Source organism: Electrophorus electricus, chromosome 22, assembly GCF_013358815.1.
Source record: "Electrophorus electricus isolate fEleEle1 chromosome 22, fEleEle1.pri, whole genome shotgun sequence".
Classification (NCBI taxonomy): Eukaryota; Metazoa; Chordata; class Actinopteri; order Gymnotiformes; family Gymnotidae; genus Electrophorus; species Electrophorus electricus.
The window spans coordinates 8,828,572-8,856,546 of record NC_049556.1 but is presented as its reverse complement, the minus strand read 5'-3'; the positions used below and the strand labels follow the sequence as shown (position 1 = coordinate 8,856,546).

Sequence of the window (27,975 nt, the reverse complement as noted above, 5' to 3'; positions counted from 1 at the left end):
CAGAAATGTCCGTTTCGTGTGCGTAAACCGACTCAGTGGTAGCGGGTGTACGTTGTGCTCCAGATTCGGCAGGTTTCACACGGTGGTCGAGAGTTTGGACCAGTCGTGGAACCCCTGGAGGGAGAGGATGGTATCTGAGTTAGGGCTGGCCCTTCAGTTCACAACTTCAGGCTTTCACTCCCTGGATCAACCTGTGCTGCAGGCTTTTTAGCCTGATAACGGTAGAATAAATTATAATCCAAACTCTGCATCAGTTTCACATGAGAGATTAATTTTATAATACCTTAAACTTTAATTACATGACCTTAAGCCAGTGGTGGGTAGTTTAAGTTCAGAAATTATAACCTTCTCAGAGATTTTCTTCAAACTGCCTGAATTTCTTAAATAGTTTAAGCATAAGCCAGTAGGTAGAATCGTTAGTAAAATCAACTTATGCAAAATTACATTTAGCATTGACAGTCCAGTAATTGTAGTAACTGTCCATTTTTATAGATAACTGTGTGTCATGCAATATCAGAAACCACATAAGCAAATCTGTTTGAGACTACTTAACTCAGCATGGTTGCAAATTTGCTAGATGTCTTGGAGATGCCGGTTGGCGGGTGCAGGCTTCCTTTACTTGGTGGTGTTATGTTAGCGTTGATGCTCTATGATTCATGCTTGTCTCACCCTGTGCTTTCTGTCCACTCACTGTAGAGTATCCAGTTGAGCTTTGTGTAGGGTTTGTAGGTCGTCCTCTTCGTCCATGGGCACTAGCTGGTGTCCTGGAGCATGGCCACACTCAGCTGAGCAGAAGAGAGATAGAAAGGCAGGATAGGTGTGTGAAAAGGAGAGCACAGGAGGAGCAGGGAGGATGATGCGGGACATGAGTCCAAAGAGCTCTCACAACCAAGTCCGCCTCTGCACGGTGAGTTAGAGTTTGTGCGGTGGACGGCTCCGCTCTAAAGCTCTGGCCTCGTTAAACCGTGCAGGTTCGTGATTAGATACCGCACCTCAGGGCAGGCGGGGCTACCCCACCCATAATCATGGCTCAAGGGGCGGGCCTTAGAGGATGATCGGGGAGATAACCACTGCTTCTGATTGGACCAAACGATGGGTGGCGAAGACAGCGAGCCAGACTGGAACCCCAGGGGTGTGTGAGAAGGGCACTCTAAAGGGGACATGCAGAGAGACACCCTCAGGCTGGTTTTTCACATGCACCTTGTAATCTGAGCACTATATTTTTTGTGCCATTAAATCCCCCCCCATATGCAACTGCAATTTTACCTCCAGTAAAATGTAATTTGGTTAAAGATTTATTTGCTATCTACACTTAAGACGAAGGTAGGGCAACAATGGATTACTATTACATAAAATATTACAAAAATTTGGTGTTTCTCCCAGTCAGACCCCATTAATTATACTCATTAGTCATACTACGTAAAATAATGAGTTACATTTCTAATTCATTACTAGAAACCTATTAAGCACACAGTAGATCTCTCCATCTGCTATAAATGCAGGTATAAACTCTCTCATTAAGTATAGCATGAATAAACTGGGGGAGATAAACATTTAATAGAAATCAATCATACTTGTGTTACATTCAGTGGGAGCACAAACACATATGCGCACACACTCTCACACATGTCTGGGCTCGTGTTAGCGTTTTCATTATATCGAGACCTCACACAAACCTGCCGCTCAGCAGGTCCTGTGGACACATGCATGTGTGTGCGTGTGCGCACGCCACAGGTGGGTGGTGTCAACTGGCATGCAGTCCATGCAGCATCTGTAGGCAGGCATCAAGGGGACGGAGGTGGGTGGAGGCTGGGTGGTGGAGGCTGTACTGCTCAGAATGACGTGCACGTTGAGGTGTTTTTAGCGCAAATATACTCACTCACTGGAATTTTTTTTTTTTTTTTTAAATGTAGCAATTAGAAAAATGTTAAAGCATCTGTACAGTTCTCTAGACACAGATCGATCTTTCAAATAGCTTTTTTTGAGAGATCAGACAGGCCATTAGTACACAGAGCCCCTAGGAGATGTTTCACTGCACACAGTGACTGCCCTCTCCCTCACTACACACAGTGACTAACCTGCACCGCCATGCCGAAAAACATGGTGAGGGATCAGTAAGGAAGAGAAGCAGTGAAGGAGAATGTGTTTAAATCCTGATCAGTGACTCCAGAAAAATGCTGCCAACAGGACCAAGACTGCCTCCGGAACGCCACGTAAAGAATAGAACTAGAAATGAGTTGGAAGAAAACAACAGATGACTACACATAGTGGCCACACATAAGGATAAAACTCACCCTTTTCGAATTCTATAATACATTTACATAGCTCAGCTACTGTTGGCAACATTTATAAAATAAATAAATAAATAAATATTATATATATATAATATATATATATATATAATATATATATATATATATATATATATAGTTGCACCTACCAAGTATGTGAGAGAAAATACTCTACCTTACAGTAAATTACATTTTCTCAATATCATCAAATCCCACTCACCTGAAATCTCAATATCTCTCTCTCTCTCTCAATACATTTCTCCAATCCAGTTCCGATATGGGTATAATGTTAAGAGAGATGAGCTGTCTGTATGTATCCATCCTGCACCATATCACAACATTAGCATGGAGTATAAGACCATTGCTCTACCTCCCACCAGTGAGAACTAAACACACACACACACACACACACACACACACACACACACACACGCGCACACACACACACACACACTCTCTCTCTCTCTCAAACTTACTTTACCATGATTCAGCACAAGTAGTGTCATCAGAAGCACACTCAGAGCCTTTAAGGCCATCCCTTCAAGTGCTGGACTTGTGCCTCTTCATGCTTCATGCTAGCTGTTTTGATTAAAGTTATCCACCACCTGAGGGCGCTGCTGGTATACAATAACACTTTTTTCTCTCTCAGTATATCCCCCCAGAGACTCCACACAAACATACCTTACTGCATTCATTGAAAAACTATACATGTTCATGCTAATAAGGGTTTCATTTGTTTAACCAGGAACACTTTCAATATAACAAACCACTGTACACAAAAAGAAGGTCATAATAAAAATGGACATGTTAGGTACATACAGCAGGACTACACATTGCAGACATTTCAGCTCTGTAATGTAAACTGCATTTTGTTAACAGGCCAGTCTGTCCCATGTTATTTCACGTTTCATTTTAGATTGTGCTTCAGGTGATAGAACAAATTACTAATATCAGGAGATTCATACCAGCTAAAGATTTAACTTTATTAGACATTAGAGAGTTTATTGGGTAATCTACACAGTCTGACATCATTTAACTTAAAATAAGCACCTAGTGTAGCCTATTGCTGGTTTTCCAATTAACCTTTAAAAGTGAACACCTGTGTAAACCAACGTGCCGTTTTCCTCTTACACACAGCACTGACGATAAGTGCTTCTTTACACATCGTGGATGCGTTTGCGCAGTAATAATTTCTGGGTGCTCATTTATTAAGTGGACTTTGCGGATTTTACCATGAAGGCTTCGTGCGACAGAGTAACTTTGAAGAAGTTTAATGGGGCGTGCAGACAACCGAGGAGACGTGCCAAGGCACATTCGGTCTACATGTATAAGATAAAGGTTTGTGACGTGGAAACTTGACAAAAAGCTGCCTTTCAGCGTGCGAGCTGTGCCATTTAAATAACTTCTGATCCTTTCCCCACCTCCGTGTTGCCGTCCTACAGGCTAGCGCGACCGTGAGCGACGGCACCGCCGTGCCACGCCGCCTCCCAGCGGAAGGGGTCGCGCAGGTCGGCTCGGAAGCGGCGCGACTGGCCAAGTTCAACAGGCTGCGCGTCATCACGCGGCGCGAAGTGCACGCGGCCTTGCGCGCGCTCCGTCCGAGAAAGAACGCCGAGAAAGTCGGCGCGTGATGCTTTGCTTGATGCGTTTTTTGTTTGTTTTGTTTTTTGTTTTGGTTTGTTTTTTAATGAGCTTATCGTCGGTTTAAATAAATATATATATTTTAAGTGACTACGGATATGGTGTTTATGGAAATGCAGATTTGACTAGTGGTTGGTTCCGTATCCGAAGTGGCCTAAAGGGGGTGTAGAAATGTCGCTCACTTCGTTTCTATTTCAAGGTGGCACCATTGGTGAACGTGCCCGCTTTGGGTTGTAGATTCACGTGCGCCACCTCGTTGCTTGGCAACCCTGAAGACAAGAGGACCTTGCACGGACTTTGTGGTTGCGAAATGTTTTTATTTCGTAATTTAGAGTTCATGACTTTCTCCTACAGTGGAAAATCACCGTTGGTGTAAATTCTCGGTCACGGTGGCATACTTTTAAACCTTTTAAAATCGCGAAATAAAGGGTTGGGGTGTTTATACATAGGCTACAAACACATGTGCTACCATAAAGCGTGCCGTTAGGCTTGGCATTAAGACTAGTGTACAAGTTGCATATATTTAGTTAGGCAACTCACAACTGGCTCAAAAGAGGGCTAATTGATAGTCAAGCTATACTAACGCTTTGGTTTGAGTTGGTAGTAGGTAACTTGTATAAAAATAACCGTCACATTTTGCTAAAACTGGAACTATGTACTGATAGTAGTACGTGAGGCATAATCCGTGAAAAACAGGCTCCTCTGTTTTAGCCGGGTCTTCATTCACGATACAAAACGCCCGAATAAAAACGACCAATCAGAGGCAGGGGGCGTGTCCAGCAATGCTCGTGTACCCGTATGCTCTCACGCGGTCAAGCGCGAGCAGTGAGCGAAGCACAGGCGGATGAGCAATCGGTGAAAACGTTGCCCGGACCTCGTTTGCCAATAACGGTGCATACGAAAAGTGCAAGTAATAAAACCGAGGATGACATGAAGGAAAAGCAAGCTAGAAGGCCGGGCCCGAGCTAAAATAAATGGTAAACATCACAATGGCTTTTCAGAAGTGTAAAAACAGGACATGAAAACTCAAAACTTGGGCCGAGTTAACAGCCTTTCTGTTCGACAGGTAGCTAGCCAGCCTAGCTAAGTACTCCTGCTTGATTTAGTCAGGTTATTTGAGTTTCGAAGAAAAGTCCTGCATAGCTAAAATGGTAATGATTATAGTAACACAGTAACGCATTTCTCATTTTTTATGTTGCAGTCGGTCTGTTTCCGATGCTAATCCTCCTTAGCATTGTTTTATTTGGATGTTGCTGGAAATATCTTTGAGAAGTGCCCAGGTAGTCACATTGGTTACTTTTCAGGTCTAAAGGGTTGATGTCGGCTTGCTTGTTGACACGCAACATTGCCATTTTACCACGTCCACAGCAGCGTTCACTGCGAGGCGGGGCTTCGGGGGCGGGGCTACAGGCCGCCGAGAAAGAAGGGGAGGGGCCTGGCACTTGTACTCGTTCGAGTTTTCAAGCTGAAGCCACTCAGTCTTGTTGACGGCCGCTTTAAACCTGCAGCAAATAGGATGCAAATAAGTGCCTGTGGTTCGGAAGTTCACTTAAATAGATGGAGATGGAGATGATGGGAGTAGGTTGCATCAATTATGTTAATTGGTATCCATTTGTTGGACGACGGAAATAGCATGTGATTTATGCGCAACACGCACTCAAGTGGTGTGAATTTGTCATTGTGTAATTGCCATCTCTCTACTGCTACCGCCTACCGATTTAGTAACAGCATTGCTGCCAAAAACAGAACCTTTGAACGATTGTCAATTCCAGCAGGACTTGGTATCGCTTAATACATTTGGGTACAGGTGTTTTGGGGTTTTTTTTGTTTTGTTTTTTTGCGTTCTTGTAAGTGTTCTTGTAAGCATTTTTTTTTGCTGATTATGTAGTAGCAGCGTGGAACGGTCGACTCAGGAGTCCCGTTTCAATGTCCTGCATCTGTCCACGTGTTCAGTATATGTTCAATATGCAACTGCTCGCTTCGAGGTTGGTTGAATGTGCTTGGAAGGTTTGTTGGGAGGTGTATTCACCTAGTGCGGCACTTATCGCTGTGCAACATAGACTGTCCATACAACATAACTAGACTTGCATTAATAATTCTCAGATCAACCACTAGGATGCGTTAAATTGATCTTCCAGATTATAAAAGTTTGTACTACCATTAGAACTAGGGAGCGTGGGACAAATCGGGCTAAGTAATGTCTCTCTTGGGGCATCAAAGCTGGTAGGCAGGTGCTGGACCACTCTCTCAGAGTGAATGAACTGAATGAACTGAACCTTCTCACAAAAAGGAGTATAGCACCTTTTAGACAGAAACTTGAAGTAATTTTCAATAAAAATAATTATATGAAAAGAGCCCTGGCAAAACACAAATGAGCATTGGTTTCTCCATGATCCTAAAGTGAAAATTTTTCTAAGCTTATTCATTTATTAGCTAATGTACACATGGTTACTAACGTAACCGGGCAGGAATGATTGTGTTCTCATGGCATTGACTTGAAGCCACAGTATGGGAAATGATCAAGGCTCTCCTCTCGTGGGGCTAACTTGGCTGAGTGCCCGAGTTGCATTGTAGACGCGCAAGCAGCGGCGTTAAGGTGGTGGTGAATAATTATACCTGGTCATTCCGAACACAGTCGCTTTGCCATAGTAACATGAACGGTTACCTCGCGACAAATAGACATGGGGGCGTTTTTGAAAGGAAATGCAGATAAAAGGATTTAAAGAAACCTCCAGCGTTTATTCTCTTAACAGTCAGTCCCCGCCTGACCGGATGCGTACGTGACGGTGCGTCTAATTCTCCGTGAGACACCGCCGACACACGTGCTGGTGTAGCTCTTCTGATGTCAATGATTCAGTCTTTAAAACGTGGTGCAACTGAATACTGTGACATGAACAAAGGGAGGCTCTACCACTAGATGGTGTAGTGATATTTATTTTGCTTCAAGACACTTCATAATTATAATGAGATTATAAGAAAAAATTACACTTCCATTACTTTGATCTAGAACTATTTGAAATGTTTTCACTTGTGCTTTATTTAGCTATAATTCAATGTGACGGGTCACATGGTCCTTATGGTTTCTACCCAAAATATTGGACTACATAGGCTATTACAATTAATGCAATTAATGGTTAAAAGGTGTTTCATACCTATTCAATACTAGACACCAACTAATCAGGCTATTCATTGCTGATAGGAAGACAAGTGTCTTCTAGCTGATGCAAAGCCAAGTGACTTATTCCTAAATGTTTTCCGACCGAGTTAATGCACTCGATATTAGACTAATGCTTTTAGTGACCTTTTGCTGTTTTCATAATTGATAGCTCTTGTCTTCAGTTTCTAAAACAGCTTGGAGCCATAGACCCAAACAATTATCCTTCAAACAACATTTACGGGAGGCGTGACAGTGGAAAAGACTGAGGCATAGAGGAGCCAAACATGTCGTTGATACCAGGAATGGGCGGGAATAACGGATTTTTTAAACCAATGACATTTTTTAAAACAACTCCTTAAACCAATCAGGAATTAGGAGTTAGCTGACAGTGTTGTGTATCTGTCAGCCAGAAAACCCAGCGAAGGGAGCGAGACGACGAAATACACAGTGGATCGATTGAATACTAAACTCCGAATTTACGGTGTTGTCGAATTGGGGCATGTTAATTATTTCTTTGGGCAAAAATTGATTTTTCGCACAAAGGTATGTCATGTTTTGTTTAATCGCTTGATTCGCAAAAAAAGGTAAACGATTGAGTACTTGAAACTGCCACGAATTGCTGTTGCTTGTCAAAAGTGTACTCTAGACATTGGTTTCGCATGGTTAATTCGCCTAACGCTAACGAATTTTCTACACGCATTTATACATGGATATAACTGGTTTATAATGTCGCTGTTATTTATGGTTATCTTTAATTACATAGCCACTACCATAAACTAGAAAAACAGTGCCTTGCCTTGTTTACCGTTGTATTTTTTTCCCCCATGTGGCGCCTCTAAATTTGAATAGTCTTACTGTTGTCAATATCGTGTAATTTACTGGTTGCGCTTTATCTTAAACTGTTTCTTTTTTTCTTTCTTCTTTTTTTTTAAACTTTAAATCTAAAATATAATCACTTTTTTTCCGAGCCACTGATTGTGGTGCGGTGTGGTCTTGATAAAGCCCACGATGCGGTACCCCGCACAGAATAACTTATGTTCAGCTAAGCCATACCATGCGTATGAGTTATGTTCTAATACCATGCGTATGAGTTATGTTCTACAACACCTCGTTCGCACGCTTAGTTATCTGACAGTTAGCGACAGTGTTCGGCTCTGGGTTTTGTTTTTTTGTTTTTTGCTTTTTTTGCGATAGTCTGTTGCTGAGTTTCATTGTATCTTTAAAAAATGATCACGCGTGCAATATTTGCTTTGGGTCAGGTTGGGCCACTGTTTTATTTCGTGATTGGGTCAATATTGATGTAGTTGGTGTTTGATAACCTAGATCTCAAAGGCTGAGCTTCAGTTTGATAAATGGGTTTTGTCATGGGAGACTGTTCTGTCTTCTCATGCTCCAGGCACAGCACATATTTACCACATGACGATAATACTCTTACTCACCTCCACAAATTCTTGTTTACCATTCTCTCTCTCTCTCTCTCTCTCTCTCTCTCTCTCTCTCTCTCTCTCTCTCTCTCTCACTCTCACTCACTCCCTCTTTCTGTGTCTCCTGCTTCCTCTCATTTACCCTTCTCGCTCATCCCTGTTTTGCCATCTTTCCCTCTGTGCTACCCATCCTGTTTGCCCAGTCCTTGAGTCCACCACCCCTCCACTCCTGTACGGTTTTGTTAAACCTTTCAGTGGTCACGCTTCTCCCTCTTCAATCCAGCTCCTCCACCCTGTCTCACCCACGTGTCTTCTCCCGTCTCACTAGTGTCTCCTCTCATCTGCTCAGATGCAGTTCATGCTCCTCTTCAGCCGGCAAGGCAAACTCCGCCTGCAGAAGTGGTATGTCCCGCTGTCCGACAAGGAGAAGAAGAAGATCACACGGGAGCTGGTGCAGACCGTCCTGGCTCGCAAGCCCAAGATGTGTAGCTTCCTGGAGTGGAGGGACCTCAAGATTGTTTACAAGAGGTCAGAGAGAGGGGTCTGCAGCGCGGTTCACCATCGTTGTTCATTAGGCTTCCTGGAACTGCTCTCTTAGCAGTGTGGTTCTCATGGTTCAAAGACATCCTCTACCCTGATCGTCACTGGTTAATTTCTGACCGCACTGCTGACCAGCCATTTTTTAAAGGGGTGAGAGACTGTTCTTAACAGTGCAGTGATACTGAGTTCGTAGTAGCATGGTTGTAGGTTTTGTGCTCATACAAGTGTAAACACCCCGAGGTCATGTGGTCAGAAACTAACCACAGATGAAGAACTGGTGGATAACAAACACAACCTGTCTTAGCATCGTGTGCACTGAGGTACGGTCCATGTGACACATTCACAGGAAAATTCTTTTTCCCCCCTCTTCATTTTTATGATACTGCTAACTAACAAACTAATAATATAGTAACAGAAAGATTTTAAAAACACTTTAATATGTTACTTGTCATTTCAGTTATTCAGAAATTTAACGGCTTATTGCTTAAGTGTATGCTGCATGTGAGTCTTAACGTGAGCACCCTCTCTACATGAGGGTGCTGTTGAAAGGTGCTTTGTGTACAATTCAACCCAAGTGCAGCTTGTGTACTCATCCTGACCCCAAAGCTAAGCTACTAAGCTAACAGGAGAGTTACTGATTGAGCTGTTTTGACTACCCCTGTGCTTTCTGGGTGGGTGAGAATGATCAAGTGATTGCATTACTGACATGGCCTTGCTCTCATGCGAGGTTCCTGAAAGCTTTTGGGGCAAACCTTCTCTCCTGTGTCCTTTTTGCCTAAGCAATGGTGAATGGTTAATCTCTCCCATATAGGCTACCTATATTAACATATCTGTATGTTAATACAGATAGGAGTTGCAGATTATGGAAAGGATGAAACAAAATGCACATCTTATTGGACTGCGCAGGGGGAGAAATTTGAATATTTAATATTGCCCAGTTGCTATGGTAGCTGATGGGTTTGGTTGAGAGAATAGTGGGTGCCACAATGACCCAAGGAGCATACTGACAGACTGACAGACAGACGGGCCTTCTAGTAGAGGCACACACACTCATGCATACATGCACACCTACACACTCATGTGCACACACACCATTGTAGAAATGCTTACTCACAGTGCTGCACCTCCCTCTACCAACAATAACAAACACTCTCCACTAGCCATTGCTGACAAACAAAGGGTGTGAGAGAGAGAGAATGTACAAGACAGGAATGCAACATGCAAACGTAGACTCCAGTATAGATACAGAACGACCAGTTTGCCATTTGACAGAGAGCTGTTTGACAGTGCTTCTCTATTTCACTGAGTCAGAAACGCTCAAATGCATGTCAGCTTGTGTCCTGTATATTTGGAAATACATCATCATTAGATCTGTGTAAACAGATTGATTTTTGTTTGCTCTGCGTATGCAGGGCTTCAGGGTTTTGCTGAGGTGAATGCCATTTTGGTTGCACATTTAAACTGGTGGATGATGGACGATGTTGTTAGCATGCGCTGCTGCACCGTTGATTAAGCTATTCAGATGCACGTTGGGTGCCCTTGTGTTTGCTTCTCCGGAGGGTACTCTGTGATTCTCATCCAGGGGGGTGAGAGAACCCGATGAATATTTCAACTGTTTTCTTATCTTCTCTGTTCTCTTTTTTTTTTTAATCGTGAGGAATTTAATCAATTCCACAGGCGTCAGAAAGCCAGAGCTGCTTTGAGGGTCACCTTAGACTGAGAGTGGGGGAGAATGTAAAACAAGGCAGCATGTTCAAGCAAAACATGAGTCTCTTACACACACGTGCACACACACACACACACACACACACACACACACACACCTGCAAAGCCCTACTGCCACAACTGAGATTCTCCTCCTTCTGATTCCGTGTTGAATAAGCACAACGGCTACAAACCATTTGAAAAACTCAAAAATATGAATCGTGTTGCGGTTATTATTTTCAGTAAGGACTAAGGTTTGGCTGCAGCGAGGGCTTGTCCTGTGTGTGTTAGACAGGCTGATGGAGCGATGCACGAGGGTGTGTTTGACAGATGAAGAGAGTGCGAGCTGGGAGTAGTACTCGCTGACATGGCTGAACAGTGAAGGGCTGATTTGACCAAACACAGAGAGTTGGGTAGTGGAGGCTGAATGCAAGGCAAGAACGTGCGGGCGATGAGAGATGGTACTCCAGCTTGTGGCAGGTGCTGTCTGTTTCCGTGCACGCGTGCGTGCGCAGGCGCGGGAGGAACACACACAATATCTTGACAGTTTCAGAAAGAGGGCAAAAAAGAATGAGAGTAGTAATTTTTATTTATTTATTTATTTATTTTTAAAGGCAGGGATTCTAAAATACAAATGAAACGGTGGTTAGAACTGACAGATCGATACAAAGAATGGCAGATGAAAGAGAGGCAGGGGAAAATAAAGTAAAGGAGAGACAGACAGCTGGATGAGGAGGAGAATTCCCTCCAGATCAGACAGGGTCCTCTGAGCTTGCCTGCTCGCCAGTGTTCTTCCAATCGCAATCCATCTTTGGCATACTTCCCACCCTAACCCCACCCCACTCCTGCTTAAGCTCCACCCCCACAATGGAACCATACCTGCCCTGCCCGCTGCGCTGCTTGACCTGTCCTGTCGGGTTTGACGTGGTTTATTCAGGTGCTTTCGAGACTGTTGTTTGCTGACCTGTTTGTTGGCCGCCAAAGGTGAAGGTGAGTCGGGGTGTCGGCGAGGCAATGGACGTGGGACACACCTCTCGAGAACGTGGCCTGGATGACGAGTGAGAGGGGGTGAGGTGTGATACAGATACCATGTCCCTCCTCTGTCTGATCTGCGGCGCTGTTTTGTCCCGCCTGCCGATTGGTTTGTGTCAGCGTCTGCTGCAGCGTTTTCTGCTGTGCCAGCCGCTGTCTACAGCTCTGCAGCTTGCGGAGGTGCGCTGTCCGTGGTGCTGATGTGGAGACGGCTGTACAGAAAACTCATAGTACATACAAATGCGTAGTTTGAGGGGGGAAAGTTGACATATTTAATGCAACAAAGACTAAACATTCAACACTTAATATCCAAAATCTCCCAGTCCAAACTCTGGCTTGGTGTATTGCCGAGACCGAAAGACAGCGTTGTCCCTGGTCCAGCAGGGTCGGATTAGAGGGACAGCTTTCATATCCTCTCTGCAAGCCTCTCTGCACCCCTCACATCTTGAGCCGGATCAGTCACTCCCGCCGGAGCCGACTTGTGAGTAGTCGAGTCGTGTTTGATCCCTCTCAGCCCAGCATGGAGGCGCTACGGAAACACCCCCCCCCCCCCCCCCCCCGCAAACCCCGACTGCATCCAGGAAAGGGCCCTCGACAGACAGACAGTCTCGCTGAGTGTGTCCAGCTGGCTGAGACGTTTCAGGCGCCGCTCAAGTGTTAAAAGTAAAAGCAGCTTTCATCAAGTTCCCTCATGTCTGAGTGAAAATGTAACAAGGTTGTTTCACAGTGTCCTTAAGGGCTGCGGAGTTAAAAAGTGTGCGCTTGCTGGATGCTTTGCACCCCTGCACTTCCTGTCTCCTCTGTGAGCTTAGTTCCTAAGCAGCCTTCCGCTCTTCAGAGGTTAGGCACGCCTACGTTATTATTGGTACACTACACTTAGGGAATGGTGGTTCGAAATCCTTGTACCTCTCACAGAGTAGGAGCTACACACACAAAAAAATGTCAGCTCCGCTCTCCTCGACTGTTTCGCAGTCAAAAACAACACTGCAAAGCAGAGTCTGACAGCCACAGTCGACGCTGGGATTCATACCAGCCGCTCGGCGCGGTCTGGCGGTGTGGGTGTAGAAAAGCTCCCTCTTTCCCTCTTCCCATGGAGTTTTCATTCTCCAGTTTTGTTTTGGTTTTTTGCCTATCCGCACCCCAGCCCTCACCTCTTCGTCATGGCCCGGATCCGTGAAAGCCGCAGAGTAGGATGCTGAGCCGGGTGAAGCGGAATGACTGACGTGGCTAGCGCGCCAGCACCGGGCATCCATCGCCTCGACCGTTAGACAGTAGAAGCTGCTGCTGTACAGTACCAGGGTTACTGGCTATTGCTACCAGAGCTCAAAGTAACTGGGGAAAAAAGACCAATTTTTGCAGCTTAAGACTGCTGAGTGTCTGGCTTTCTGAATGCGTATTCCGACCAGACACATTCAGTCACCTACCGAACTTCACTTAGCGTTTCGGTTGTTGACGCATTCCTCTTTGTATCGTGGGCATTCAGTAATTTGCTTGATCAATAGTTTTGCCTCCCAGCTTTAACCAGCTGAATGATTTTTCCTGCAGCACTTCGGGATGAATGCACACGTGCTGATCAAAAGCTCTCTCTGCTCCTTACTCTGTCTGTGTCTCTGTCTTTCTTTCTCTCTGTCTCGGTCTCTCTGCCTGGCTCTCTTGCTGTCTCTCCTTCTCAGCTTCTGCATTAAGAGCAATCAATTACTATGCTCAGAACACTGTACTTCCCTCCACAGATGGAGCACATTTAGGGGAGATTGTGCTCTTGCTACCCAGACACTCGTGAATGCCCGTACCAGACACTTTCTTAGAAAGTACACCACTCTTTTCAATACACCTTGTACACAGGGGTCGGGTCCGTCTGTTTTTGTGCAGTTTGTGTCAGCCATTCTCCACTAGCAGTAGTTAGTTGCTATAATTATACAAATGAAGTGCACAGAAGTGTGTCTATTAAAGGGACCAGTGAGTGTATAGATGAAAGATGGGTGTTTTAAGTGAAGGAGATGTTCGTGTGTGTGTGTGTGTGTGTGTGTGTGTGTGTGTGTCTCCACATGTACTGTAGTAGACAGATATAGAGGGATGGCGAATGAGTATGTGGTGTGTTCCTGTGCAGTGTATTCCTGCGGCTGTGTGAATTGAGTTATGGAGGACTGAATAATTAGCCAATGAGCCAAATTGCTGTTGTTCCAACATAGAAAACACCAGCGTGTCTTAGACCACAGGCCTGCAGGGCCAGGGAGGGGGAGGGGTTGCATTTCCGCTCCAGGAATCTGTATCGTGGCTGGGGAGGAAAAAACAATCTATCATGTACTGTCATCGTCGCCATGGCGCTGCTGCCGGAGACGGCCCTTAGCAGCAGAGGCCAGAATGGTCCACTGGGCCAGAGGTGTGCGGGAGACCCGCGGGGGGGAGGCGACACTCTGCTACCCTCCGCCGCCAAGCCAAACAGATGGATATCCTCTGTGCTGAAAACAGCAGTTACTTTGTTTCAAAGAGAGCAGGTGCTTGCTCAGCGCTTACACGCATCCTATATATCATCAGAGAGAGAGACAGAGAGAGAGAGAGTAAGACAGAGAGAGAGAAAGACAGAGAGAGAGAGAGAGAAAGACAGAGAGAGAGAGTGTAAGACAGAGAGAGAATGTGTAAGACAGAGAGAGAGAGTGTAAGACAGAGAGAGAATGTGTAAGACAGAGAGAGAGAGTGTAAGACAGAGAGAGAGAGAGAGAAAGACAGAGAGAGAGAGTGTAAGACAGAGAGAGAATGTGTAAGACAGAGAGAGAGAGTGTAAGACAGAGAGGGAGAGTGTAAGACAGAGAGAGAGAGTGTAAGACAGAGAGAGAATGTGTAAGACAGAGAGAGAGACAGAGAGGGAGAGACAGACAGACAAGACAGAGAGAGAGAATGTAAGACAGAGAGTAAGACAGAGAGAAAGAGAGTGTGTAAGACAGAGAGGGAGAGGGAGAGACAGACAGAGAGAGAGAGAGTAAGAGACAGAGAGAGAGAGAGAGAGTAAGAGACAGAGAGAGAGAGAAAAAAATAGTACATCTACTTTGCCTGAAGTTGAGAAAAGGGAACAAAGAAATCTGAGCGAGCCAAAAAAAAAGAGCATTTACTGTTTTAAACGTCACCCACGCGTGCACACGCTCGCCTGCGCATGCGCACGCAGACATGCCGCACCTTCCCTCAGGCATCACAGAGAAGCTGCAGCCGGTCATGCCCCGTGGCGACTGCTCGTGGTCCTGCTGCTCCATCTCCGGGCATAGGTTGCCTTCACAGGCGTGGTGCTCTGGCAGAAGGTGCAGCTGTGTGATCACCAGGCTGCAATGCTTCTGGAAAACGCAGAGTCTACGGCGCAACTCTTACGGCACGAAAGCCGGTACAACAGACTTGCCTTCAGTCTGCAAGTCTTTGTAGTTTTGGGTCAGAAATGTTGTACAAACCTACTGATAATCTTTGTGAAAAATATTTTTTGAGCATCTCTGGTGACCCGTTGAAGCTTTGGGAGTCAACACAACATGGCACAGCTCACACTCGAACCAAGATCTCAGCGGTAGGGGGTAATGCTCCTGAGCTCTGGATGTCAACCTAGTAGTGTTTCAAAAGACTGTATAAAAACGTTTTAAAAAATTAATGGTCCTTTGATTTGGTGCTAAAATTCTATAGACTGCATCAGTGCTAAAAAGCCTGTTTGTTTAAATTACCGCCATTAAAGAGCGTGTGTATGTGTGTGTGTGTGTGTCTGTCTGTCTGTCTGTCTGTCTGTCTGTCTGTCTGTCTGTCTGTCACAGATATGCCAGTCTGTATTTTTGCTGTGCCATTGAGGACCAGGACAATGAGCTGATCACCCTGGAGATCATTCATCGCTACGTCGAGCTGCTGGATAAGTATTTCGGCAGTGTAGGTGTCCTTCTAGCATTCGCTCTGCTGTGTTTTCCCGTTGGCTGCTCCATGGGAACAGTGGGAATATTCGCCCGGTGTGGTGCAGGACAGTAACGTCCCTCCGGTATAATTCAGCTCCTGCAGAGTAAGCTGGTCTTCCCTCCTCTTGGTACAGGTGTGTGAGCTGGACATCATATTTAACTTCGAGAAGGCGTACTTCATCCTGGACGAGTTTCTCCTGGGAGGGGAGGCTCAGGAGACCTCCAAGAAGAACGTCCTAAAGGCAATCGAACAGGCTGATCTCCTGCAGGAGGTAAGCCACCATGAGGCTTGTATAGCTCCATCAGGAAATGCCTTCCTTACGCAACACTCCAGTTTCTTAATACATGAACCCACTCTGAATAGTCACATACTAATCACACGTAATATGTGTTCATAACGGAATTCATATATGGGGCAACTTAGCTCCGCAGGGTTCCAGGTTTGTTGATTGATGTTCGTAGTTGTTTGTATTCCTGGAACACTGTAGCTGCTCCCATTGGAAGCAGGATTAGGTCTCAATCTGTAATCTCTGACAGGAGGTCATGAACAGGTTTTGCGGGCTTGTGACTTGGACTGTCCGTCCCAGTGCTGCGCCATCGATCAGAACTTCAGCACACGCCCCTAATGACACATACATCTTCACCTGCCCCCTCTCTCCATCCCTCCAGTCTTCTACCGCTCCATCGCTTTTTGCTCTTTACCCTTCCGCTTCTCTCTCACGCCATCTCTTTACCCATCCGTCTTGCCCTCCTGCCATCTCTTTGTCTTTGTATTGCTTCCTCTCTTTATCTCTCTTCCCATCAGCCTCTGCTGCCTACATTGCTCTTTATGGTGTTATTTTCTCAGCTCTCCTGTTAGTTGTCAGGCCAGTATTATGGGTGGTGTGCAGGTGAACCCTCAATGGGGGGCTCTTTAATTTGAGTGGCCTGGCAGAGCTTTAATAACTGCTCTCTCACTTGCTCTCTTAGACACACACACACACTCTGTCTCTCTCTCTCTCTCTCTCTCTCTCTCTCTCTCTCTCTCTCTCTCTCTCTCTCTCGCCATCTCTTGCTGTTGAGCTGTAGGGTTCACGCCGGCAGTTCTGGTGCTGTTGGCACTCTATACGCTGACTCACGGAGAACCCTCTGTCGGGATGATGGAGGCGGGCACGCACACACACACGGCACATGCGCATACATGCGGCACACGCACTTGCACGCGTGTGCTCGGGCACGTGCGCGTTCTCTGACTCAAGATGATGGCCACGCCCACACACACACACACGCAAACTCGGGCGCGTGCTTATTCTCACAGTGATGGCCACAGACACAAGCAGGCACTGACAATCACCCACACGCTCTTCATCACTCACTCTGTCGCAAAGAGAGCCATACACACATGCGTGCAACAATTACTCATAACAATAATCCCCGCTCCACCCCCACACACACACACACACACACACAAATACCCATTTATCCTTCATATATTCTTCTTTTATAAACACCCTCAACATCCTCAAAATAGCCAGGCCCGTCTAAATCCTCACTAGACAGACCTGTTACCTAACCGGCTCTGCCCCGGGTGTCTCTTCCGACGCTCCGCAGGGCCCGGCGAGCTCCCGCCAAGCTCCCGCCAAGCCCAGCGTCAGCCTCGTTCTGTTCCGGGGGCAGGGTCGCACTGCGGAGCAAACGGCAGCCGGGCTGCCCCCCTCCCCCCCGGCCTTTGATTAAGCATGTGCGCCGATGACAGAAACAGATATTATTGTCAGGACTGCATCTCACGCCTGAGCGGTAGCGGCCCGACACAGCACCCTTTATCTCCATGGTAATGAGTGCTGATGTTTCAGCTCCTGGTGCCACCTTTTCTTGCCTTGCTTTTTCTGTTTCTTGTTTCGTGTCGTTGTTCATTGCGGCAGCTCTTGTTGTTGTTATTGTTGTTATGGTTGTTGCTGTTGTTGTTGTTGTTTTTTCTTCACCTCAATGATTTGATTTGCTTTGCTTTTCTCTTCTCTCTGTTCTCTCTCGTTCCCTTTCCCGCCTCCTGATTATTTTTGTCTCTGTGATTTTCAGAATGTAGATTTTCAGATGCGTCTCTTTCCAGGTACAGTGGGGTGAGTTTGTTGATCAGGAAACCCCATCAGTTATAGTTCCCTGCCCCATACCACTACCTCCCCACAGTTAGTGATCCTCAGTCAGCATCTAACCACCAGATCAGGGGGGACAGCACCCACAATGCTTACAAAAATGGTCCATTTTCCAATTTAAACAATTGCTGATGTAAAATATCGCCTTTTTGAAATTTGGGCGGGGAGGGGGGTTGTGATATGTTGCTGTCAGGGTACTTCCACGACAAATGTAAGAATCACTATTTGAGCACCTAAACACTAGCCAAGAGACATTTTCCGCTCATTTTGGGAATTAATTACATACAAGAGAACTAATTCGGCAACTAATATGATTAAAAGGTTTTGCAGGAATATTGACGAAAATTTTACTGGCATGTAGCGTCCCTTCTGAATACGGGATAGTCTAGAAGCAGGTTGTGAGTGCTGCTTCTGCACACCCGCACCCTTTCATATCACATTTTGTTCAGTTCTAACAAACTGATTTCTGACTAGGTCTGAAGAGTCTTATTAGAGCCAAGTGTACTAGATTAGTGTTAAAACTACAGATCTGTGTTAGGGTAGGTCCCTAGGAAGAGCTCTCCATGTTGACACTAAGTAGTTAGATAGTAGTCAGTAGTTACTAGCTAACGGTAGTTAGTGCAGGCTCAACCACCAATAAACTGCACTTCAAATTCAAGGAATCGTCAAATTGTTTCTAGTACAGTCTGTATCCAGCAAGTCCTTGTGAAGTCCCGTTTCCTTCGCTAGGAGCACACCGCTGTCCACTGTGCCCATCAGCCCCAGTCAAGAATTGCATGTAATATTCAAATTGCCCCTTCTGTCACAGGCCCAGGCCCAGGCCCAGTACGTCAGGGGGTCACATGATGGGTTAGTGCAGAAGGCGGCTCTAGGTGGGCGGGGCTGAGGAGACACAAAGCCACGTTTGTCTGCCTGGCAGCGGCCGCCTGCTGAGCCATGACCCAAATGCGCGCTCCGCCGAGTGAACGCTGCAGCTCTCCCATCCATTTACCACGCTAGCACGTCGCCACAGCAACCGGGGGGGGGGGGGGGGGGCAGAGCGGTGTCTTTTCTGCAGGGCACGTTGCTAGACATCGCCCTCGTCTGCTAACCCGAGACCAGCTTTGTGTGATGATCAGGATTTGATAAAGGCGGCAGGTCCTGGATCAGCATGGTTTTGCATATTCTATCTGCGGCACGTCAGACCTCGCGGCTGCTAGCCTTGTGTTCTTGTGCTCGTACAAACCCTGTACTGCTGCTAGTCATTCCCACAGCAGGTTCAAAGGAAAGCCTGTTTCTGTTATTTTAGTCAGATGTGTTTTCCAAGTTTAGATGGTTTGGCAAGTAAATTTAATTTAGTGTTATGTAATGCAGTATAACCTGAAAGCAGAAAGGGTCTACAGAACATGAAACAGTTTTTTAGAAGTGAAAAATTAAATACAAAAAGTATCAGTAAAAATGTTAAAAAAATAAATATAGATAGATAGATTTTTAATGCCAACTGGCATCGCTATGAAAAATAAAAGCTATTAGATGCCATTTTGGTCATTTTTCAATTTGCCAAGTTCATATATGCAATTCCTCCGACGATGGAAATTGCTTGTACGAAGACCAAAACCTTTGATTGGCTGGATTCTGTGTTCATAGAGCCAGACTGAGGACTGGGGCGGTTTGGCCAATGACGAGATCTTATAAAGGGGTTGAAGTCACGCCCTCTGGCAGCCCATTGGTAATTACACAAGTTGCTTGAATTGATTGGTTGAGTTGGCATGGTCAGAGAGTGGCGTGGATAGTGAACGCATGAAGAGCACCCACGCATTCTGACTGCAGCAGCCACAGCACTGTGAGAGGAGGAGGTCCGTTCCTTCTTCGGTCATAACAATGAGACATGAAAGTGTTGAGACTGTCTTGCCTGTCAAGACTTGTCTTGTCTAGAATCATTCTTCAGCAGGGGAAGGGCGCATTAACTTGGTGAGAAACAGATGCCATTTGCTAACCATCCTATCTGCCTTGGTAGACAGCTGGAATTTGGAAGCACATGTTGCATAGTTCCATATAGTGAACTGTAGCTCTGAAATAAACCTCTTTGCCTTTCACGGACCCTTGTTGCGCTGCTGTCAGATGCCTTGATTTTGTGTTTGCAGTGGTGACTTTGGCATACAATGCTTGATTGTGACTAACATGACTGAAAGTTTATATACGTATTGCGGAAAAGGGGTCAGAAGATAAACAAGGAAAGGATTTTTTTTGATTGACTAGTATAGACGTTGTGTTCCTCAGTTTTTGAAGTGAAGCTGGATTATGTGGTTATGGTCAGATTTATATTAAATGTACATTTTGAATATTAAAGTTAGGCCGGTTTACATCGGGAGAAACCTGGTTTCTTCCCTGTGATTATCCCAGAATGTAATTCCTCCCATTTCTCTGGGAATCCCCGTACACTTCCCTAAGCCCCTCCTTCATTACGGAGGCAAGACACTGCTGCGTTTCCACGGCAACCATCTCTGTTTATTTTACTCTAATCACGCCTCAAAGGACCTGCGCAATCATTGCTTTACAACAGGTTTCTGGCAAAAAAAAGTCATTAGTGTAGCTGCCGCTGTTGGTGCTTCTAGGGGATTTTCAGATTTTCCAGGCGGTTTGACACTCATGTACTGTGTCTGTACTACTACGTGGATGGACTGGCAGGAAGGTTCAGATGAATGAGACAGCTGTGCATGGTCAACATCTGCAGTGGATCCCTAACCATTAAGACCCATTACGTATCTGTCCCTGTGTGTAGTCTCCTCTTAAGTTAGAGAATACATAGACTTTATTTAGGTGTAATTCACAGCATCTGTATATCAGAGGATTCTCTTTGTGATGGAGATTGTGTTGGATTTCCCAATGAAAAATGAACGTTTAACATTAAATGTACTTGCTAGACAAACTTATACAATGGAAATGTAATGGAAGAGGGACTGCACTTCTGTTATCTTTGACAGCTCTGAGAATACAGGATACAATTTTACAGTTGTAGGAGATTTAGTTTCTGTGAAATGTGTTTTTCCTCTTTTTGCCTGCTTAATCATTAAATGAAACCCCTCGCTGCTCCCACTAAAAACCTTTTGGCATTGCTTTAAAGTTTTCTTTATTAAAGGCATGCACACACTGTGGTGCTCACCTAAGCCAGGAGCACAGTCATCAGTGAGACCTGGACGCACCGTGGAGAAGAACATTCCAGAAGAACATTTTGTGCTTATGCATGGCCCTTTACTGGGAAACCTCCAGTACAGAGTCAGATATGCAGCTTAATTAAAACAGAACTCTGAGACATTCTGCTGGGAATTAAAACTGAAACGGTTTTAATTAGAATGGAATTAACATGGAACAGGGTGTTATTGGAGTGAAAGCAAATCGAGCCCTCCGGTAATTGCATTAGAGCAGATGATTCACATCACACAGGGTATGAAAGAAAAATTGTGTCTGTCTGCGTGCATCTCCATCTGCATCTGTGCCTGAGTGAGTGAGCGGGAAACCAGGGAAAACGTAATTTGTCCATACGTCAGAGTGGCGGTTTACTTTACCAAGAGCGGTCTTCGTCTTTACTCGTGAGTTAATACAGTGGGAAACGCTACTGATGTGGCCCTGGACTTCAATACAAAATCCTGCACTACAGTTGCTTGATAGGAACACTTTATCTGATAAATTGTCCATCCTGCAGGAGTTCTGGGTGCTAGCATGTCTGCTGAGTCTTCTGGTCTGTTCAAGAGTTAAACCAGTTCAGGTGAATATGGCACATGCTTTTCGGAGTCTTTCACCCTCAGTAGAGCAGTATAGGACTGCTATGCTTTGTCTGTCGCTGTTGAGGAATGTGTCCCCCCCCCCCCATCCCTCCTTTTATGTAGCCATCAGGAATTAGTCACATTAATTAAGCTCTGTGTTCTGGTTTTCTAAGGAGTGTGTGAATCCACCTCTCATTAGCTTTTTAGCTCTAGAGGCTTTGTTGAAGCAGTAGGGAATTTTGAACTGCTAATACTTCCCTAGAGAATGTTTCACCCCCGTGACCGGCCCATTTCCTCAGCCCCTTTTAAAAGGCCCTCATATGAATAACGTGACAATCATGTGACAGTAACATGATGCCCAGGCTTTTTATGACATCGTTTGGTTTTGGAAGCGCACGGCCCGAGGCAGGAGTTCTTCTGCAGGATGGTCTTGTGCTTTTTAAATAAGCACAAGTATATTAAGATTTGACCAGAATACTTCACGCTCATCGCAGTCAAGTAAAGATGTACTAAATGATACAGAAAACATTTAAATGGGACACTTAAACATGGTACAGTCAACTTTCTATTTAAAAAAAAATAAATAAAAAAAAAAAGGATTAAGTAGTTTCTTCGCAACAGCAACAGGCCATATATTAAACGTTTCCAGGCTACTTGGGGACAAGGAGATTAGTTATTCAGCTGATTCGGAGTTCCCTGCAGCCCAGCAGAGCAGAAACGCAGAAGCATGGGCGGGGATTCTTCCCTGGCCCTGGCCCTCCGTATGCCGTGTGTAACGCGCCCCAACCCACACTCCCCCACCCGGACAAGAAACGTTCAGATCCGTGCAATAATCGGACAATGTTACTCAGGACTGATGGTGCAGGCAGGGCCACCCAAGCTGGAGCGGAGCATAGAGGGTGTAAACCGCTGCATCTGCGGCAGGCTAAGGTGCAGTGCGAGGGCTCGTGAAGGAACCATAAAGTGTCGAGGCGGCGTGCGAAGCTGTTTTACAAAGCGCTACATGCTGAGGTGTAGCAGCCTAAGGCTGGCGACCTACATATGCTAGAGTGGTAGATTCTGTTGGAGCTGTTGCCGTAGGTGCTTCTGCTGAAGTGTCGTAGTGTTTTTAGAACTGCGCCTCCCCGCTACCAGGCCCAGAGGGCCAGAGTTTAGTCTCTTCTCCACTTGCTCCCATGGTGCTGTGAAGGCTTTAGTAATTAGTTGATGAGCCGCACTATCCGGTGTGCGGGAGGCAAGAAACACACTACCTCGCACTGGATTATCCGTATTAATGTCCTTTCCTTCTGTTTCTGAGTTCTATTTATTGTGTGTGTGTGTGTGTGTGTGTGTGGCAGGGGGGGCATAATATACTGATACTTGTGACCCACTGCCTGCATTGCACCATGTGCTCTCCTCTTTAAATATGGCACCTGTTGCCTAAAGGATTGTTTATTCTAAGATCGTTTGTCTGTGTGTGTGTTTTTGTGCATCTCTCTTTCTCCCTCAGCCTCGACATGAATATTTTAATGTGCCTGTTTACTGATTGGGTGTCGCTGGCTGCCCGTCATGCATGCTGAGCCCCTCCCCCTGCACGGCATGCCTGCTGGTCCTGCCTCTTCTTCCACCGTGGTCCTATCAGAATGCAGCATCACTGGGTCTCCACTGTCATCGCCATCCTGTGTGCTTCCACGTTCATCACGCATTTTCTCTGTCTGTGTCTCTTCTTCTTTGTCATGCGTATGCTCACACTCTACTTCGAGCTCGTCTATCTGTATCTGACCTGTGTGTGGAATCTCTGCGAGAGCCACCTGGGGGTCTCCCACAACCCACCCTCACCCCACACGCTACAGCATACAGCGTAATGTCAAGTGTCAATATGATAACTGTCACTGTAATATATGTACTGGTTCATTTACCACTGTTTCTTCATTTTAAACTCGGAGTTCTTTTTTCATATGGCTAAATCCCTTACTTTGATCATTACCCAATGACTCAGTTACTTAGTGTCTCAGACCTATACATGTGGAACAGGCTAAAACACAATTAGTATCATGTATCAGTATCACTAAACTGAGTGAAATGACTAAATATCCTCAGCAGAGGCTCCCCTGACAACAGCGGTCCAGATGGGGTTTTGTGAAGTGTAGATCCTGTGTCCTGTGAGTCGGCACGTAGCTGACATATAGCCAGTGTCTGTCCACTTATACCAGTGCAAGCTCAACTCCCATCCAGATGACTACAGAGAAAGCTCTGCTGATTAGGGAAGAAGTGAAGAACCAGTGTACTTCCAGTTAGTGGGCTTTCCCAGCACTGTAAGTTGGTTGCTGCAGTTCTACACACACACACACACACACACACACACATGCATGCGTACACACACACACACACACACACACACACACACACACACATGCATGCGTACACACACACACACACACACATGCATGCGTACACACACACACACACACACACACACACATGCGTACACACACACACACACACACACACATGCATGCGTACACACACACACACACACACATACACACATGCATGCGTACACACACATGCATGCGTACACACACACACACACACACACACATGCGTACACACACACACATGCATGCGTACACACACACACACCCACACACACAAGCAGTGTCACCTGATTTGTTACTGATGTTCTGAAGTCTTTGATGCATTTCTAGAAAACACAAATAATCTCTGAATCCTATTATTTTTTTCCATTTTCATATAATTCAGCACTGAACAAAGAAGGTAGTCTGTTAAGCTCTACTGAGCACCCATAAAAAGAGTACATGTGGACCAAAATTCTTATTATGCATTCTTATTATGGACTGATGAATCACGCTGTAGAAAAGCCATTGCCTAGAATAAATACTCCTTGTGCTCTTATCAGCAAGTATTTTACCCTTGAAAAACAAATTGTCAAATCAAAGGGGGCATGATTCATTCAGAGCAATTAGACTGATATTTTTGCATCAAAATTTTGCGCAGTATATTCTATAAAAAAAAAAAAAACTTTAGTCAATTATCAGAAGTGATCTGGTATCATAAATGTAAAATGGCTTAAATAAATCTGTCAAACTTAATGTTTCTTATTCGTATGTTTTGTTAAAGCAGAAATAAAAGTGACCCAAGTAAACTGAAAGTTATATGGGATGGTCAGTGGAGGGGAAGGTTATAATTGACAGTTGCTTTTGAATAGTTATTTGATGTAAATTGTGAAATTGCTTCCCACCTGGGATCAGTCACCAACTCTGAAAGCTCAGTTCTCGGATGTCCATCCTTTACTAGAGATATTTGTCTCCAGACCTTTGGACTTGAGTAGCAAAGTATTTTAAATACTGTATTTTAAATCACTGGTAGTTCATTTGTGTCCTTGTACACAGCTCATGAGGTCTAGGGGCTACAATTTTTCTACCTTCCCTTTATCTAGGAGTCACATATGACTACAGAGTTGCCGGTTAACCGTCGGCAATAACAAAATCCGGGACCGGACATCGGATTGGAGGTCAGGAGTGGGATACCTCTGGTATCGGGTTAACCATGCACCACAGACACCCTTGCTGCATGTCTTGATTGTGCTCACCGAGGGCCTGAGCACACTCGGGCTGTTAGTGGGTCCACACCACTGTCCACATGCTTCTAAGTACTTGCCCATGGCTCGGTTCAAAATGATGGCCATGGCAAACAATCACAGCCAAAACGGGTGCATCCTGTCTTTTCTTTGATTAGAAATACGGTTGCTTGCAGAAATCCTCTTCTGCCAGAGTGTAGATATCAAATCATATATTCACAGCATTCCGGTTTACGTCTCAGAGTAAACAAACCCCCCCCCCCCCCACACACACACACACACACACACACACAAAGCTCTAGAGTACCTTTTAATAGACTTTTTTTGATGCACTGGGGAGCTGCAGAACTCGATGGCTATGAATGATTCAGCGATGCTGACAGGAAAAGCTTGCGCTTCGTGCCAAACATTAAAAACCCGCCTGAGTGAGAGTGAAGGACTCTGAGGAGAGAATCAATATGTGGTAATGGCCTCCACCTCCCCGTGGCTGACTGCGCCGAATGATGCCGGCCTGTGCTACCCACCCAGACTGAGCTGATCCACACCCCACCACAATTGCTCTAGAACCCATGGTTCTAGAACTCCAGAACAGTTATCCAATTGCCGCAAATTCACATGCTGTGGAATTCGCACCCAGACGGAATTCTAGAAGTCGGTGGAGGTCAGCTCAGGCAGAGTTTGGCTATGGGACACAGTAGGCCTTTCAGTGAGACATCTCTTCTCATTGCTTGCTTCTCTCTTTACTTTGTGCCTGACGATAATGTGTAGGACACCAAAGTAAGTGGCAACTGTTTTTCTGTGTGTCCTCATTCCATGTTTATGTAATCACATCTCTCTAATTCCCCGTCGATGTGGCGCTGTGTTCTTTAGTAATTTCACATTTAGTACCATCTGCCACTCTTAATCGTCACCCATGCCCAAGTCATATGATTTGCCCACTCATTGCTTATTTTTGGATCATTCCAAGAAAATTGTGAACATTCCATTTAATCTTCTCAAGATGACCTACTCACTTCAGTAATTCTGCCTCAATTAATATAAAATATCAAAATATTCCAAGATTTCATGTGTGTGTGTGTGTGTGTGTGTGTGTGTGTGTTTCAAAGCTTGTTCACCTGTCTCGTTCTACAGTACCTCATTCCTTAAATGTATAGGTTATAGAATATTCTAAATAAGTACTCTAAACATTTATTTTTCTCTGCCAGTAAAATTACTCATGTGTCAGGTAGGTTGATGAATCTACGGGCAAAAATGCCCGTGTTCTGTTCCTTGATTCCCAGATTCATTTAAAATCTCAGAGAAATGTCTATATGTGTCAGGGCTGCGTTTCAATACTCAAAGAGTCACAGATGATATTCAATTATAAATTGTAGCTTTGTTAGAAGTCTAAAAGTCCCCTGACAATGGGGCAGCCTAATTCTGACTTATTTTCATCAAAATCAGGGGGGTTACTCATTTGACGAAGTAGTGTACACCTCATTAAAACTGCATCTTCAAGCGTTAACGGGTGGTCTGAGTCAGCGAGTCGAAACTAGAGGGAATGAAAGCATTTTAATGCCATCACCTCTCTAGAAGTACAGCCCATACAAGCTCTGTTTTGATTTGCGAGTGAAGTTAGCCGGCACATCAGATGCAGCCTACGGTCGAGTATTGGGTCGCAGCCTTGGTGTATGGCATGTGAGAGACTGTGGGACTGTTCCTTTTCTTCCCTTCAGGAAGCAGAGACCCCTCGCAGTGTCCTGGAGGAGATTGGACTCACCTAAAAGGCCAAGGAGGACATGTCATTCCACCCCCGCCCCGTCTTTTCACCCCCACCCCCCCCACACACACACCTATTGTCACTGTCTGCTTAAAGGTGTAGCACACACCCACCCATACACACACTTTCGTTCCCCACAATTCACCCCTCATACTGTTACATTTCTGTGTCTTTGTGCTAAAAGCAACGGAAATAATGTAGCACTGTACAGATTCAGCTGGAAAGTCGTCGTTTACGATCATTAAGCCCCTATGGTGCCAGATCAGTATCATTGTGTTTACATCGTGTTTATCGTCGACAACGATACCTGTTCTAGCCCTTTCCCTCGCCTACTCGTTAGAAAACTCTAGATGCTATTGACTTATTGCACATTTCACCACACGAAGTAAAAGTGCATTTGTGTAAAAGCACTGGGTTTAATAGTAGAAGGACACTCTTAAGCTCACTTGAAAACTAGCACTGAGAAAATTGGTAAAACAACTGTAAGAAAACCAGATCATGTAGCGATGCTCTTCTCAATAACTCAAAGAAGGAGGGGGGGGGGGGGGGGGGGAAGGGATTCATTCACTAAACCAAAGAGGTTTTTTTTGTTTTGCTTTGTTTTGACTTGGTTTATGTCATGTAAGAAGACAGTCAGCAGTGATTTAACTGATGTGCCTGTTATGGGCTGGCTGGAGCAGAAAGCACAAGAGAAGTATTGACTTCACTGTACTGAATATTCTCAGTGATGATCCAATGTGTTAAAACTACTGATAGTCAAAGGATGCTAAACTACTGTTCTGAACTCCTTAGCTTTGAAGTATTGCACATAGCTAATTAAATGTTTGGACATTAGCAATCAATGTTGTTGTTTTTTTAGCATATTTGCAAAAACAAAAAGAGAGAAAACTTACATGCAGGCTTCTCTGTGTCACTGATCATCTATATACAGTAAAACTGTGATGCTGTTACTTTTGTTCCAGTTCTGTCAGAATCAGCTGGTGGTTTCACAACAATGGATCCCTCCTTCACTCACAAGCACCTGCTTTGCCTCTTCATCTCGTCATGGAGAAATGTGTTAC

At 45.1% G+C, this 27,975-nt stretch overlaps 1 protein-coding gene across 5 annotated transcripts; it reads left to right on the top strand.

The window, feature by feature from the left end:
* Window positions 1-7,470: 7,470 nt before the first annotated feature.
* Window positions 7,471-27,449, top strand: LOC113570333 (AP-1 complex subunit sigma-2). 5 transcript variants are annotated; one of them, XM_026998677.2, is made up of 8 exons: window positions 7,471-7,632; window positions 8,863-9,041; window positions 15,572-15,680; window positions 15,838-15,975; window positions 17,759-17,799; window positions 19,459-19,540; window positions 25,924-25,932; window positions 26,871-27,449. In XM_026998677.2, exons 2-8 carry the CDS (start codon window positions 8,863-8,865, stop codon window positions 26,916-26,918), a joined length of 606 nt encoding a protein of 201 aa, XP_026854478.2. In that variant the 5' UTR covers window positions 7,471-7,632; the 3' UTR covers window positions 26,919-27,449. The 5 variants fall into 5 exon arrangements, with proteins under 5 accessions (XP_026854478.2, XP_026854479.1, XP_026854481.1 ...); XM_026998679.2 differs by lacking the exon at window positions 17,759-17,799 and having other exon boundaries at window positions 7,473-7,632; XM_026998678.2 differs by lacking the exons at window positions 17,759-17,799; window positions 19,459-19,540 and having other exon boundaries at window positions 7,472-7,632.
* The last annotated feature ends 526 nt before the right edge of the window (window positions 27,450-27,975 follow it).

What these genes read in the sequence shown, in the direction of transcription:
- LOC113570333 (XM_026998677.2), top strand. Translation starts at nt 8,863, where the DNA reads ATGCAGTTCATGCTCCTCTTCAGCCGGCAAGGCAAACTCCGCCTGCAG. An exon ending in CTCAAGATTGTTTACAAGAG is followed by an intron (nt 9,042 to 15,571) that starts GTCAGAGAGAGG and finishes TGTCTGTCACAG; the next exon opens with ATATGCCAGTCTGTATTTTT. An exon ending in TGGATAAGTATTTCGGCAGT is followed by an intron (nt 15,681 to 15,837) that starts GTAGGTGTCCTT and finishes CTCTTGGTACAG; the next exon opens with GTGTGTGAGCTGGACATCAT.